The sequence below is a fragment of the Lampetra fluviatilis genome, chromosome 16 (genome assembly GCF_964198595.1).
Source record: "Lampetra fluviatilis chromosome 16, kcLamFluv1.1, whole genome shotgun sequence".
NCBI lineage: Eukaryota > Metazoa > Chordata > Hyperoartia > Petromyzontiformes > Petromyzontidae > Lampetra > Lampetra fluviatilis.
The window spans coordinates 11,939,799-11,955,635 of NC_136290.1; the positions used below are offsets into that span (position 1 = coordinate 11,939,799).

The 15,837-nt window shown below is 49.4% G+C and overlaps 1 protein-coding gene across 1 annotated transcript in view; it reads right to left on the reverse strand.

Moving 5' to 3' along the window:
- Positions 1–15,837, reverse strand: part of LOC144936542 (receptor-type tyrosine-protein phosphatase O-like) — a 36,853-nt gene that overhangs the window by 7,074 nt on the left and 13,942 nt on the right. Inside the window, exons 3-8 of the mRNA XM_078863734.1 lie at positions 10,236–10,350; positions 9,639–9,707; positions 5,689–5,724; positions 4,075–4,156; positions 1,033–1,123; positions 7–83 (exon numbers count right to left, since the gene is read on the reverse strand). Coding sequence (XP_078719860.1) covers positions 7–83; positions 1,033–1,123; positions 4,075–4,156; positions 5,689–5,724; positions 9,639–9,707; positions 10,236–10,350 — 470 coding nt within the window. The remainder of the gene's footprint in view (positions 1–6; positions 84–1,032; positions 1,124–4,074; positions 4,157–5,688; positions 5,725–9,638; positions 9,708–10,235; positions 10,351–15,837) is intronic.

Sequence of the window (15,837 nt, forward strand, 5' to 3'; positions counted from 1 at the left end):
ACCTACGGGGATGTAGTTGGCGTTGATGTAGTCGGACCCCTCCTCGCCCTCGATGCTGGACAGGATGACGCGGCTGAAGTCATCTGCAGGTGACAGCGGCGGCCAGGGTCACTCAAAGGGTCGTCTCGAGGTCTAAAATTAAACGGGTTACTCGGTGACGCTGCTGCTGCGAGCACAAGTAACTAAACACTCAACACATTTGAACGTTTTGGCGGGACCCCGGGGTCCCACAAGCCCCCGGATCTCGCATAAACTGCGTTGCGACGTCATTTCACGTCTGTTGAAGGCGAACGACGCGGCGATCTTATCCTCTCGACGAGCTCTACACGATGCGCTCATCAACGTTTCAAAGTTTTGTTTATGACTACGGCAATTTTGGCCACGACGGGTGCTTGGTGAAGAACGAGAGGATTGATTTCTGGTGGGTCGCGGCGTTTATGTGCGCGGTGGGACGGAGTCGCCAAAAGTAAATCAATTTATTACGATTTCGACTTCCGTTTATTCGGAACCCCAGGGCCCCGCCATAAGGTTCATTTGTCAATGGCACCACGGTGGTGAGATGTTAACGACCTCGCCTGGTTTGCAAGCGTAGTGGGTTCGATTCCAACCTTGATTGGTGTGTTTGAGAGTAAACCCACAACGTTAACAATTTGAGTACTGTGACTTGTCGCCGGTGATTACAACCAGCTTCATCAGGCGATTTTCCAGAATTGTTAATAAGTCTTCCTGTTTACGGTCTTAAATAGAGCGAGGTTATGTCGCGTGTAGTGTCATCGTCATTTGTTCGGCATCCCTGCCATGTTACGGCGCTGTATACATTGTAAAAAAGAATAACAAAATAAAATAATGATTTATTTTATTTTATACCTACGTGACTTTACCGAAAGAACCAAAGGGTATGGATTCCTGCAGTCACGAAAGCGTCAAATCAAGATGAAATAAAAACAACTCTCACGATATTATTTTATCGGCCTCGCAGACACGACGGGCGAATCGGCGTCTCTCGGCACGCCTCGTGCGCGAGCGACTCACACGGCAGGATGTTGGTGTAGCGATTTTTGCCCCGATTGGCCAAATGGTCCGCGGCTTCGTGCGAAAACTCCGCTCCGATCAACCGCAGCTCCTGCGGAATCCACACGCAGAGATTATTAGCGCCATTCGTCACCCGTTTCCCGTGCGGTGTTGTTCTGTGACTTGACTGTAATTGTAGACTGGTCAGTCTCGAAATAATGTGCCCGAGTCACCGTGTGCGCTGCAGAGAATTCATTATTCAACGTTACGTTTTAAATGGGTTATGGCTGTTTGTATTTTGCTACGACTTCGCTTCACTGCTGTGCTTGCTTGAACTTCATCTTCTTGGTTCTTTCGGTAAAGTCACGTAGAAGGGAAGTAATAAAATAATAAAACTAAAACTGAATTATTTTATTATGTTTTATTCTTATTATTTGATTACTTACCTTCTACGTGACTTTACCGAAAGGACCAAGAAGATGAATCCCTGCAGTCACGAAAGCTTTAAATCGAAATTGCTTGAACTTGTTTCGCTTTTGTCATGTTGGTGAGCCAGGTCACTCTCGCTTGTGAGACTATCCTCGTCTCTGTGAGTTCTCACCCGGTTAACCAAATACACCTCAACTTTAGAGGTGCCCTCTTTATAGATACTCGGGGTAAGTTCTGTTTGCGAGCACCTGTTAAGGCTGGGAACGCCACACGACAAGGTGGTGTGGCCAGCACCATTCATAGCCGGGCGAACGTCCTCTCTCTCGCGAGTGCCGATATTTACACACCACACCAGGTACTTATTTGAGGCTGAGTCGGCCTAGGAGATTCCCAGACACAGGCTCAAACATCACTTGCCGTACCTACTAGCAGCGGGCCCTCGGAATGTATTGGGGGAACCAGGTTCGTAGCGCAGGTGCGACAACCACTGCTCCCACCACTCTTTGTGTTTGCAAAACCCTCGCGCGCACACACACGCACACACACGCACGTGTGTGCGTTCCCCATGGCCGGGCGGGGGGTCTCTGGAGAGGGGGGGCAGGTGTGGCGGAGGGCAAAGCCACTGCCCCCCACGAGGTTGTCCAGTCGTGACGTGGGCGGAGAGCTGTTGTTGTAACACAGGTCACCTGATCCCGGAGCAAGAGTGTAAACGCTTCGCCGAGCCACCGTTGCGGGTTTCACTATTCGGATTGGATACTCAGTTTTAAGTAAAAAAATTAAGATGTATTCTCTTGGGTCTCCGTCGCGTTGTGTATTGTTCGTGGTCGTCTCTTTTGTCCGGTCTCGTTCACTCCGCGGGCTAAAGGGCAATGGTCGCTTACGACTTGCGTAGAGTTTTTGCGAGAGATGTAAATGATTGACCGCCCGTAAATGGTTCAATGCTGCTCGATTAATATTTGCGTGAAGTATGATAGCATCTGAAATACGTATACGTCAGACTTGTGAGAAGAGGAAGTGTGGTAAAAGATTGAATCCTGCATGAATAATAATATTTGAGTGTGATCTGTATGAAAATGTAATCCAACTTTAATCATTTGAAGGTTATTTCTCAGCATTGGCATGTTAAGTCAAAACCAGTTAGATTATTGGGGGGGGGGGGGGGTGGAAGTTTGCTGTGGGAGGAAACCAGAGAACCCTGGGGAAACTCCTGCAGGACAGAGCGAGAACTAACAAACTCCACACAGAAAGTTGCCCGTGGCCGTAATCGAACCCAGGCCCTTCCTGGCGTGAGGCGCGAGCGTCACCACTGCCACCAGCCACCCCACCCCGTATGATAACGGCCACGATATCAATGTGTCTATTATAACCTTGTTTATTATTCGTACTGGGCGGGTGGGATTGTTTTTTAATTGGCGACTGGACGAATGACTCACGGTCTGGGAGCTCTGGTTTGTGGGTGGACAGTTGCCCTTGCTGGCTCTCAACAGCTTCGCGGCAAGGTTAACTGGGGGGTTGGGGGGTGCGGGACCTGTCTGGCCTCTGGGTACACAATTTTCCTGCCAGCGGGTGGCTGACACGATGGGGTCTGCTTGCCCAATCGGGGCGATTATGTCAATAACACAGAGCAGCGAACGTCTGCTGTGCCCCCAGGGCTTCATTCAGCTGGGGACACGTGGAGGTGGCGTTGTTATTGTTTCTTTCTCTCTCGCTGTCGCCGGTCGCTCAGCACGGGTGCGAAGGCCAAGACACGCCAAGCGGCCAGCAACAAACGGCACCTTTTTAAAGCTGTAACGGATAAAGAGCTGAACGCGTTTCTTGAACTGATCGGGCTTATTGTGGTAAGATATTTTTTTTTTTGGGGGGGGGGGGGAACAGACGATGGGAGGGAATTCCAAAGTGGAGCACCGTGAGGGAAGAAGCAGCAAGGGAAGAAGCAGCAAGATAAGTATCGTGGCCTGCAGTGTGGTGAGTGAGTGGGGTAGATGGGTGGGTGGATGAGTGGGTGAGTGAGTGTGTGTTGTTGTGACCTGCAGCGTGACGGCTGGACACGCTGTGGATGTAACGAAACAGTCGTGTAGACCAAGTCCTCGTCATGGGTGAAGGAATCAGCGAGCTGTTAACTCCCTCGCCTGGTATACAGGAGGTCGTGGGTTTCATCCCAACCGTGACGCCTGCTGCTGTATATTTGGAGTTTGCATATTCGCCACGTGGTTTTGTGGATTTTCCCCTCCACATTTAGAAACATGCGTTCAGATTATTTGGCTGCGAAAGATTTCCACGTGATAAGCCACTTTGTTGAGCTATTATTTGTGTCCAAGTCATCACTGAAAAATAACTGTATATCTCAGGGGGCCTTACCTGGTTACAAAACAAAAGTAAGTTTAGTTTACAGTAAATATCACCGGAAGATAAACTATGCTAGTAGCAATAGAAGAGTTATAAGGAGGATCTGTCTGGGTCGGCAACCCTGAAAATGTTTTCCCGCAGCCAGCGCACACCAAAATCCCGAACAGCTCTCTCGCTATGAGCTCGGCTACTCGTGGTCGTGCACCGCCACCTCCTCCTCCAGTCTAGCGGTGACCGCCCGCGGGGCAACTGGTGAGAAAGAAACGAAGCCGTGTCTGGGGCCCCCACCTCAAACTCCACGGTGAACTTGTAGCCCGAGTCGCGAGACATGGCGAGGACGTTCTGCCCGAACTCGGACATGGGTACTGGGCTGCAAGGAGAGACGGTGTGAGACAACGCATCCACGAGCAGCGCACACGGTGCCGTGCGCGCGTGTGCACGGCCCCCTTCTGCCGATCCGCTGCTGGATGAGGGCTTCCCCACGGGGGAGGGGGGGGGGGTTGGGGTTACTTGACCATCACTCAACTACGCTGGTTAATGCCGGTCGGTAAAGGCGGGCGGCCGTAGAACTCGGGTCGCAAGATTCGCCACAGCTCCAGCCGTTAAATCGGCGAGTCTGTGGTTTCCCTGCATGTGGATGTGGGAGCAGTGGCGTAGCTAGGATATTTTGCGCCCGGGGACGAACTATAAAATTGGCGCCCCCCCCCCGTTTAATAACATACCAAAATGTAATTACATGACATGTAGGCTGTGTGTGGCGGGATATATAAACTTTTAGGTTGAGGTGTAGATTTGTGCAGTAGTTTCAGGCTGCCGCGCCCACCGCAATAAGTTACAATGTAACGTTGTAAGCCTCATCTTGGCGCCCCTTTACCTTGGCGCCCGGGGACACATGTACCCCCCGGCCCCCCCCCCCCCCTAGCTACGCCTCTGTGTGGGAGCGGAGGAGTGCGGTGTCAAACAATGAAATGTAGTTGCGCTGCCATCTGCTGCCCACCATGCAGGCTGTACACCTACAGCACCTGGCATGTGTGGTGGTCGCCCATCCGAGCACGATTCGGGCTCAAAAGCTGGTTAGATTCTGAGCCTTGCGCGTGCGGTGCTCTGTTTAAAGTGCCCCGTCTTGAAGGCCCAAGGGGTGAATTTAAAAAAACACCCCACCCCTCCCCTCTAACAAAACACAAAACATTTCAAAATAAAAGCCCCTATAATAGAGGGGTTTTTTTGTACTAGACCACGCAAATACAAATATGTCGTTAAACTATTTGACGACTCAAATTGTAATTGTTGTGGGTTTACTCTCCAACACACCGGTGTTGCTGTACTAGTAACGAATTGGCACGTTCTGTTTCCGTGACAAACCTAATCGGCTGTGTCGGGTGGTGGCGGCTTTAACGACACGTTTGTATATTTACGCGATTTAACCCAAAAAAAACCTCTCATGGAGAATATTGGTCGGGAAAGTCTCCGTAATAATAAAAAAGCACCTCGCTCATCTCACACGTGGACGGGCGGGCGTGGAACGACGCGATGCCCGATCCACAAATACGAAGGAGACATCACGGCGATGATACACTCCGCTACTGCTCCTGACGCGGTTAACCGGCTTAGACCCCCTGCATGTTAAATTGCAGTTGTTGCTCTGTCTGCATCGACATCAGCCATACGAAAGAAGAAGAAGAAACGCAAGAACAATAATAACTTCTCAACAGGGCTGTAGCCTCCCCCTGATGGGCGTAACTCCGGTAGATGCGAGAAGTGAGGACGGTGCTCCTTTGCAGCGGCAATAATCTGACTTCCCCGCCTAAGAATTGACGCCGTTGAGAGAGATTGTCGGCGATGGTGCGGTCATGTAAGTCTCGCGTCTCGGCGAGGTCTCATCCGCGCGCCGCCACTACTTACTGCTTGTGCTTTTTTCGCCTCCCAAAGCTCCTGCCTCTGTGGGGGGGGGGGGGAGTGGAATAAACGAAAAAGAGACAGCGATAGAAAGGAATTGTGACGCGCGTGTTTCCTGATACGTTTATAGCAACGCACAACCGCGCACAATTATTCTATTTTCTTATTTTTGCCAGGTAAGGCCCACTGAGCTCTATAGCTATTTTTCAAAGGCGACCTGGCCACAAATGATGGCTCAACAAAGTGGCTTAGCGTGTGGAAATGTATAGCAGCCAAATACTCTAAAACGCGTGATGTTGATTATAATTGTGGAGGGGGAAACCAGAGGTCCCGGAAAAAAGCCACGTGACCACGGGGAGAGAAACATTGCAAACGCAAAATATACAGGCATCGTCAGGGTCGGAATTGAACCCACGACCTCCTGTATTCCAGGCGAGGTATTCAGAATCAGAATATTTATTTATACTGGAGGAATCGGATGAGCTATAAAGCTCTTTTTCACAGTACAAAACATGATAGGAGTGCAAAGTATAGAAAAGGCAAGAAAATGATAAAAAATATAGAAAATAAAATATAAACGTTTTATCTTACCAGGTAAAGCCCACTGAGGAATTAGCCTATTTTTAACATCTGGGCACCGTGCACCCTATCCGCGCTTGTCCACGCCTTTTACGTTCACCCTGGTTTGATGATGATGCAATGTGTAACACGCGCAGCATTTTGGTTTGATGATGATGATGTAATATGTAACGTGCGCAGTATTTCGGTTTGATGATGATGATGATGTGTAATGCGCACAGTATTTCGGTTTGATGATGATGATGATGTGTAATGCGCACAGTATTTCGGTTTGATGATGATGATGATGTGTAATGCGCACAGTATTTTGGTTTGATGATGATGATGATGTGTAATGCGCACAGTATTTTGGTTTGATGATGATGATGATGTGTAATGCGCACAGTATTTTGGTTTGATGATGATGATGTGTAACGCGCCCAGTATTTCGGTTTGATGATGATGATGATGTGTAATGCGCACAGTATTTTGGTTTGATGATGATGATGATGTGTAATGCGCACAGTATTTTGGTTTGATGATGATGATGTGTAACGCGCCCAGTATTTCGGTTTGATGATGATGATGATGTGTAATGCGCACAGTATTTTGGTTTGATAATGATGATGTGTAACGCGCCCAGTATTTTGGTTTGATGGTGATGCAATGTGTAACAGGCGCAGTATTTCGGTTTCATGATGATGATGTGTAACGCGCCCAGTATTTCGGTTTCATGATGATGATGTGTAATGCGCCCAGTATTTCAGTTTCATGATGATGATGTGTAACACGCCCAGTATTTCGCAGGCGTAAATGTCCGTGACTCGAGGCGGAACCACGAGCAGTGACGCTCGGAAGCCGGGCTAAAGAGGCGCGGGCCTTCAAGCGTCTCCGTCAGATTTACTAGACCCGCTCCTCACTCGTCGAGGTTCGATGACTCGGCACCCCCATGACCAAAAACGTGTTGCTAATGAAACCGGTTACTTCAAGAAGCGATGCATACGGACGACACATTCTGTTGCTTCACCCCATATTGTCAGTCGGTCAACAAGAACAATGCTTCTATGGCCGTATGTAAGCGCCTTGCTTTACGCGTGCGTTTATTTTACTGGGGCCATCCATACCCCACGTCACCACTGATAATTGAGAGTTGACTGTCGTTTACTGTGAAAGCAAAACACGAACCCACGGCAATGCGATAGCTTGCAGTTGATTGTGTCACATTACCAATTCACATCTGGAAGTCCGTCAACAAAGTAAACATGGAACGTCGGGCCAACGTTCGTCCAATGGTTCCAAGCGCATGCCAACGTTGCAAGTTTACTGGGTAGTCGCAGCTCGGACTGAGCGGCATCCATTGGTTGATTTTGTATTCCCACGGAGGCACTGATCTCCATTGGTTTGACAAGACCAGCTCCCACAATGCTCTATGTCTCGTGGTTTGACAAGACCAGCTCCCACAATGCTCTACGTTTCGTGGTTTGACAAGACCAGCTCCCACAATGCTCTATGTCTCGTGGCTTGACAAGACCAGCTCCCACAATGCTCTACGTATCGTGGCTTGACAAGACCAGCTCCCACAATGCTCTACGTTTCGTGGTTTGACAAGACCAGCTCCCACAATGCTCTATGTCTCGTGGTTTGACAAGACCAGCTCCCACAATGCTCTATGTTTCGTGGTTTGACAAGACCAGCTCCCACAATGCTCTATGTCTCGTGGCTTGACAAGACTAGCTCCCACAATGCTCTACGTATCGTGGCTTGACAAGACCAGCTCCCACAATGCTCTATGTCTCGTGGTTTGACAAGACCAGCTCCCACAATGCTCTATGTCTCGTGGTTTGACAAGACCAGCTCCCACAATGCTCTACGTATCGTGGCTTGACAAGACCAGCTCCCACAATGCTCTACGTTTCGTGGTTTGACAAGACCAGCTCCCACAATGCTCTATGTCTCGTGGCTTGACAAGACCAGCTCCCACAATGCGCTACGTATCGTGGTTTGACAAGACCAGCTCCCAAAATGCTCTACGTATCGTGGTTTGACAAGACCAGCTCCCACAATGCTCTATGTCTCGTGGTTTGACAAGACCAGCTCCCACAATGCTCTATGTCTCGTGGTTTGACAAGACCAGCTCCCACAATGCTCTATGTCTCGTGGTTTGACAAGACCAGCTCCCACAATGCTCTATGTTTCGTGGTTTGACAAGACCAGCTCCCACAATGCTCTACGTTTCGTGGTTTGACAAGACCAGCTCCCACAATGCTCTATGTTTCGTGGTTTGACAAGACCAGCTCCCACAATGCTCTATGTCTCGTGGTTTGACAAGACCAGCTCCCACAATGCTCTATGTCTCGTGGTTTGACAAGACCAGCTCCCACAATGCTCTATGTCTCGTGGTTTGACAAGACCAGCTCCCACAATGCTCGACGTTTCGTGGCCTAGCTGTAGTACGGGCTCCCGCAATGTGCTGCGAGCTATGATGTGCATGCGCACGTACGGCCCTGTTGGTCATTCCACGGCTGGATCGGCGCTTACCCCATGCCGTTCGAATCGTGGCGGGGGGGGGGGTAAAACTGCACCACGCTGGTCAGTGCGTGTTGGTGGCGGTGGAGAACATAGATTTGGGCTGCGTAGAAGTACAGCACAACAATGCATTTTTCCGCACCGCCCTCTGCTGCACATTACGTAGACATAGATCAAGTTACAACAGCAGTCACACCGCAAGAACGTCACGAGGACGAGATATGCTAAACACTCCTCACAGTAAACGTGCAACGTTGTCAATTATATGTTGTCATTAACGGAGGATCACACTCGTGTTGGACAGCCCAGGGCACGCAGCCAAGGTGTGCATCTACAAGAGCCGTTTTGTTTTGCGTTACGCTTTGCTTTCTAAAGTATTTCTGGGAGAGATTGTCGTTCAAGTTGATCTTGTTGAACTTTGCGGGAGAACTTGTCTAATTTGGACCCCCGACGCAGGCACGCAATGGCCTGATCTTGCGAACTCCGTCACGGTGAGCGGGGGGGGGGAATCTTTAACGTCCAATTTGAAGTGGACGGGCGCAGCATCACCACGGTAACTACACACTGCGGTAATAACCAGGGCGGCCAATGGAGTTCGAACCGTGAAACCCCTGCAACGAAATGGGCGGACGCGCTACTCCTGGGCCGCGTCACCGCCGCTGTGGACGTGTGTGGCCGGGAGAGTAAAACAAACAAACAAACAAACACATCAACCATAATTCGATCGGTCAAATTTTGACTTTTTTTTTCTTTTTGCACATCACTGTATTCATCTTGAGCGCATCTTCACAGCGCATCTTTACCAATCGGTCGCCGCTCGTGGTGTCATCACGCAAATTGCATAACAGCGTCAAAAACGAGGCATCACCCACTTTGTAAAGGGTAGCTTCCCGTCTCCGTTGGCCACAGATAAGGTCACTGCTGAGCCAGAGCCATAGCCCCTGGAAAAAGATGGGGGGGGGGGGGGAGTATTAATGCACTTGGTGGCACAACGGGCAGATGGACGGACAGACAGAGAGGAACACTGAGAGATACAGGCGGACAGATAGCCAGATACGGTGACAAGCAAACAAAAGGTCAGTACTATATTTAATAAACACATCACGTAGTACAAACACATCACAGCTTATCGTCAATAAAATCGAGGGAATTGAAGAATATTCATGATGTGTGTTTTTACATCGCGAATCTAATCAGTTTTCACGAAGCAATTATAATAATAACTGTGATTTCCATACAAATGCAGTTTCAGATTAAATATATTTGTATGAATGCAGCAACTGAGTTCTTACCTAAGTATTATTTTTAATGATATATTTATGATAAATATTGCTCGCGCTAAGCACGAGAATCACCGGGGGTGGACAGTGCAGCGTTTGGAATATTGGTCTCACTTAAAGTGCAACACGAGTTCGATTCCCAGCCATGGCTAACTCCAGTGGCGTCTCCTCCCGGGCCCTCGTCCTCACCTGGGGTGTTTGGCACGCCGGAGTCGCAGGAAGACGCAGGCCGACAGCAGAGCGCCGACCAACGCCAGAGCCACCACGGCCGGCAAAACCGCGTCTGCCGAGCCCGCAACCTCGCCTGCCCGGGTCCCCGTCATGGGCAGGTGGAGTGGGGGGAGTGGGAGGGGAGGGGGATACGTGACACAGGAATCGTGGACTCGACTAAACTAAACTATTTTTTTTATTTCACCCAGGTAAGGCCCACCGAGCTATTCGCTTTTTTTTTTTGCCAGAAGCCACCTGCCCATCGGAAATGATGGCTCAACGAAAGTGGCTTATCGCGTGGAAATGTTTAGCAGCAGCCAAATCCTCCGGAGGACCCGGAGGAAAATCCACGCGACCACGGGGAGAGAGAGAGACACGCAAACTTCAAATATATAGTTAAGCATCAAGATTGAGATCAAACCTACAACCTCCTGAAAACCAGGCGAGGTGGTTTACATCTGGCCACCGTGGCGCCCTGGACAACGGTGAGACGGTGTCTCCACAACGTGCAGTACACGTACACAGGCCTATTGTCTATTCACCGCGGAATCTGAGCCTCCCCCGCACGCTGTGCAGAGCCGTCCCGAGGGTAACGGTGAATCGGAGCCACCGCCCCGGGCCCCGCACTTTGGGGGGCCGCGTGCTTAGACGTCACGGTGTGAGATTAACAGTCCCGGTTTAGTTTAAAGGCGTCGGGGGGAGGGGGGGGGCACACTGTGGGATTTGCCCCAGGCCTCGCACCCCCCTATGGATGGACGGGCCTGCTGCTCAGTACAGGTTTGTAAAGGCTGTGAGCACAGACATAGACACGGGAGCATAGACGTACGGAACAACAATGGATTTTGTCACGCTGCTGCCATATGTTGCCTTCACCAACCGACACCAACCAGCGCGGTGAAATATGGTCAAACAAGAGTGACAACAACATGGCTGTGTAAATGTACACGTGCGAAACAGGTGAATGCCAGCCCTCGCGAGACGATGACTTTCCCAGTAGCGGAGATACCGGATCCTGAGATAATGGATGAATAGAGATGAATGGTGTTCTCATTTTGTCATCTACAAAACGAGACACACACACACACCACGCGTGCACGCGCGCGCATCTCCCAGTAGCAGGACACAGCAGTTCGTAACGCAGCCGATCCGTGGTTTTGTTGACAAGTTACGCCAAGTTGGACACGCGCACACACACGCGCACACGCGCGCGCTGTCCCTGCATCTCGTCCATTCATGCCACGGACGTTCATGAACATTAATTGACATCCGAGCAGAAAAACCACGAGAACAAAAAAAAACACACACAACCGCTCATCACAACGGAAGAGAGAGAGAGAAAAAACAACCCTCCACCACCATCTCGCCTTTTGTTGCTTCGCATTACGCAACGCCGTACCCATTATAACCGCATCTCATTTACCCTCGCGTCGTCATCCACTGCCACATTGTCCAATCTACGGTGAATTTTCGTCAGATGATTCCTGTTTGCTCTCGTTGTCCAAATGGATTGTTTTGTTTTAATATACACCTCCCCCCTGCCCCCCCTCCCCCACCTTTCTTCACATAGATGAATATAACTATTCCTGCGGTGACGACGCAGGTTGGTGGATGACTCATCCACAATGTCCAGAGATCGACGCTTCGACTCGATCTCCTGGCGCGGCAGTTTGAAACCACAGGCATCGATCTGCCTTCAATCCCCCCCTGCTTTCCGTCCAGCAACCCGCTGAACAGTACGTGGGTTCAACACGGTTAGCCCGTCTGCAGGTGGCATGTCGTGGGGTAAACTCTGGGTATTCTTATTCTTAGGTTTTTTCGGTGAAGTCACGTAGGTAAAACATTAAAATTAATAAAAGTAAAATAAAATAAAAATCACGACGTTTCGGAGGCAACACGAGCTTCCGTCTTCAGGTGGAACCGTCACAGCCACGACAGCTGTATCCTTGCAGTCACGAAAGCCTCAAATCTAGAATCTGGGTATTGTCATGGTTTTTTTCCGACAGCGTCTGGAGGGGGCTCCTGTTTGAGCTCTTTCGAGTGGAGGCCCTTTCGTAAGCAGTGGCACGAGCAAGGCATTTGCAGGACTGCGCTTTGACCCCCTAATGTCGGCAACTACACACGACACTGGCTTGTTTGGCCGTCCTTGGACGGAAGCTGTAATGTTTACGAAAACATTGAGCAGAGTATAATTGTATCTTGTGTGAATTTCATGGCAGTGAATCTTGCACGAAAGTATGTCATCAAAGACTTCACTGCAGTGCACTGTAGCACTATTAATGGCTGTGATTCTTGCACAAATCTAGGTCATAAAACACCTCACTTCATGTTACTGTAGCACTGTATATAACTGACCTTCAATTTGTTAAAATTCACTGCTCTGATACTTTATTCTCTTCTGCTTTCGGTCGCTAGGGTTGAAATAAATTGGATTTTTATACAATATATGGAAAATCACAGAGAAATGTCTCTTTTATGATAAGTTAGAAGCATAAATTAGACTTACCTTTTATTTCAAGTGCTGAAAAAATATATAAAGACACTAAATGGACATTGTTGCTGCATACAATTATTTATTTAAATCACTTTCAATAAAGAAACGTCAAACTTAAGGCGAATTTGCGGAAAAAAATTGTATTTCCGCTCGACCTGCATGAGTGTAACAATCCACCCGCTCATGGTTATTAATGGGGGGGGGGGCTCATGTGGAGGACCCCACCTGTTCATGATTATTAATGAGAGGGGCTGGTCGACGTGGAGTGACGTCACGTGCGCTATACACAGACATTCTTGGCTCATTATATTAGTATGTTCGGCAAACATTCACCAAGTGAATCGCATGGTGCCACGATGGCGAGACGTTAACTACCTCACCTAGTATACAGGAGGTCGTGGGTTCGATCCCAACCCTGATGCCTGAATATTTGGAGTTTGCATGTCTTTTCGTGGTCGTGTGGATTTTTCTCCGGGTCCTCCGTTTTTTCCCCCTACACATTTGGAAACATGCATGTAGAGTATTTGGCTGCTTTAAATGTCCACTTAAAAAGCCTGGTCCTTTCAGGAAAACAACTGTATAGCTCAGTGGGCCTCCGGTAAAATAAAAATAGTTGAGTATAGTTTAGTTTAGAAACCATCCAGGTAGGGTTTACATTTTCACTGGATGTTTTCCATGTCGTTGGCAGACTGGAGTCGGTGCTACGTGACTATTAGTAGCCAGAGCCAGAGCCAGCGGTTTGTGATGTGCTGGTACAAAATATGTTTTTCCTGGGCCGCCAACCAAGGCAGAACCGGGTGAAATCGAGCACCGCATCCAGTTAAGGTCGCGTGATCTATGCACCGGTATTGCGTTTCCCTCCCCCATCCAACTTCTACCAACCCGCCAAGACCAGCGTGGTTAAAGTACGGTGAACCAACCTCCAATATTAACGTGGCGTGCAAGAGCCTCCATACAACAATGGATTAAGGTCAAGGTCAATAAGTCATCATTGCCAATTCCCTTATTGCCACCGAACCTCGCCATCCCTTCCCTGCGCTTGATCCTGTAACTGTCGTAAGTTTGGCACCTGTCCTTCAAGGTCTACTCTTAACAGTCTCCCACCAACTGGCTTCAAGGTCTCTCCCTTGGCAGCTGAACTCTGTGTGCCACCCCAATTACCCGTCCGGGTAGCCGACCCTCTTCCACCACCCCGCCCGGTTAGGCCAGCTAAAGCTAAAAACACATTTCATCTTTTGCATTAGACGAGGCGTCAAGTAACGAATAGTGTCCAGAGTGGTGAAACCGCCCGCCGAGCGTGTGAAAGTGAATGCGTGGCCGTGCCGAGCGACGCCTCTCCACACCTCACAAGCACCCACGCACTGAGAACGGACGCCGATGTCGAGATGTTAACTCCCTCGCCTGGTATGCAGGAGGTCGTGGGTTCGATCTCCACCCTGACGCCTGCTGCTGTCTATTTGGAGTTTGTGTGTCTCTCTCTCTCTCTCTCTCCCGTGGTCGCGTGGATTTTTCTCCGGGTCCTCCGTTTTTTTCCTCCACATTTAGAATCAGCATCACGCATTTAGAGTATTTGGCTGCTATACATTTCCACCTGATAAGCCACTTCGTTGAGTGATCATTTGTGGTCAAGTTGCCTTTGTAAAAGCTTAGTGAGTCTTACCTGGTAAAAAAAAAGTTTAGATTTAGTATGTGGGGTTCCCCCCGTTCCCCCCCCTCCCCACCCCTTCCAAGAAAGCTCGAAAGCTTCGTATCCCATCGGCTCTCGCCGTCCGTCTGCGTGACACGCGGGTCGCCGCGATGACCCTGCGTTCCCAACGGCACTGCGGCCTCATGACCGCGGTGCGGTTCCTCGTCGTCGGAATCGCCTTCGCGCGGAACCGAAAGCGCGGACAACTTTTTGAACCTCCAGTTGGAGCCGACGTGAGATATCAAAATCCTCCCGCGCTACTATTTACGTGAGCGATGCTTTCGGCGAGGCCCTATTTTGGGGTGCTGGCGGGGAAAGGGGGGGGGGTGTGAATTTGGCTGTCCCATAGGCATCTTAACACCGGAACCCCCCGTGCGGTGACGGTGATAGAGAGCAAAAGGGGGGGGGGGGGGAGAGCATCGCCACCCTCCCAGGAGCGAGCGATACCCCCCCCCCGGGGTGACGTGCCGCTACGAGCTTGAGAGTTCGAATCCCGGTCACCGCTAGGCCTCGGCAAGGTAAGGTAAAAGGTAAAAACAACGAGCCTACCTTTACCTTACCACTATACAATCACTCTACCATATTCTTGGTTCTTTCAGTAAAGTCACGTAGAAGGGAAATAATAAAATAATAAAAAATACCTGACTTTACCGAAAGAACCAAGAATATGAATCCCTGCAGTCATGAAAGCTTTAAATCAAAATCACTCTACCCTAACCTTTTACCCTTTAGCAAGGTAAGGTAAAAGGTAAAAGGTCAAAAACAACGAGCCTACCTTTACCATACCTTTTACCCTTACCCCATACAAATTACCCGATTACAGGGTAATTACTGGGGTACTACACATGAAGAAGGTTTGTAACAGGTAAATGCTAGGTAGAGCGCTTTATTCATATAGAATAATCTCGATGATTCCTATTTTAAATGGAGGCCACGGACTGCGCCACGGAGCTTTTAGCGAGCGGTAAACAAGGTATTTACCGGGTAATACTTCGCGCTACCTTAACCCTCCCGGGTAATTCTTCCACGCTACCTTTACCCGACCCTTTACCTTACCTCTCGGCATGTCGACATCTTTACCCTTTATCCTTTGACCCGGTAAAACGGGTAAATTACCTTACCTTGCTGAGGCCTAGTAAAGAAGTTCCACTGCCCGAAACGTTGCCCTATTACACACTTTATCTTTTTTTTTTAAAATCACCGTATTATCGATGAATGTGTTGAGCCTGTTGTGTTCTTTGTGCTTGTGCACTACCTACGGACGCAGTACCACCAAATAATGAAGTCTCATTGAGACTAAAGTTTTTTTTGTAAGGGGGGAGGCCTGTGGTTGAAACAACGAGCGTGTGGTATGAGCTTTATACAGCGACTCCTATATCAAAGCAGACCCACGAATCACAATA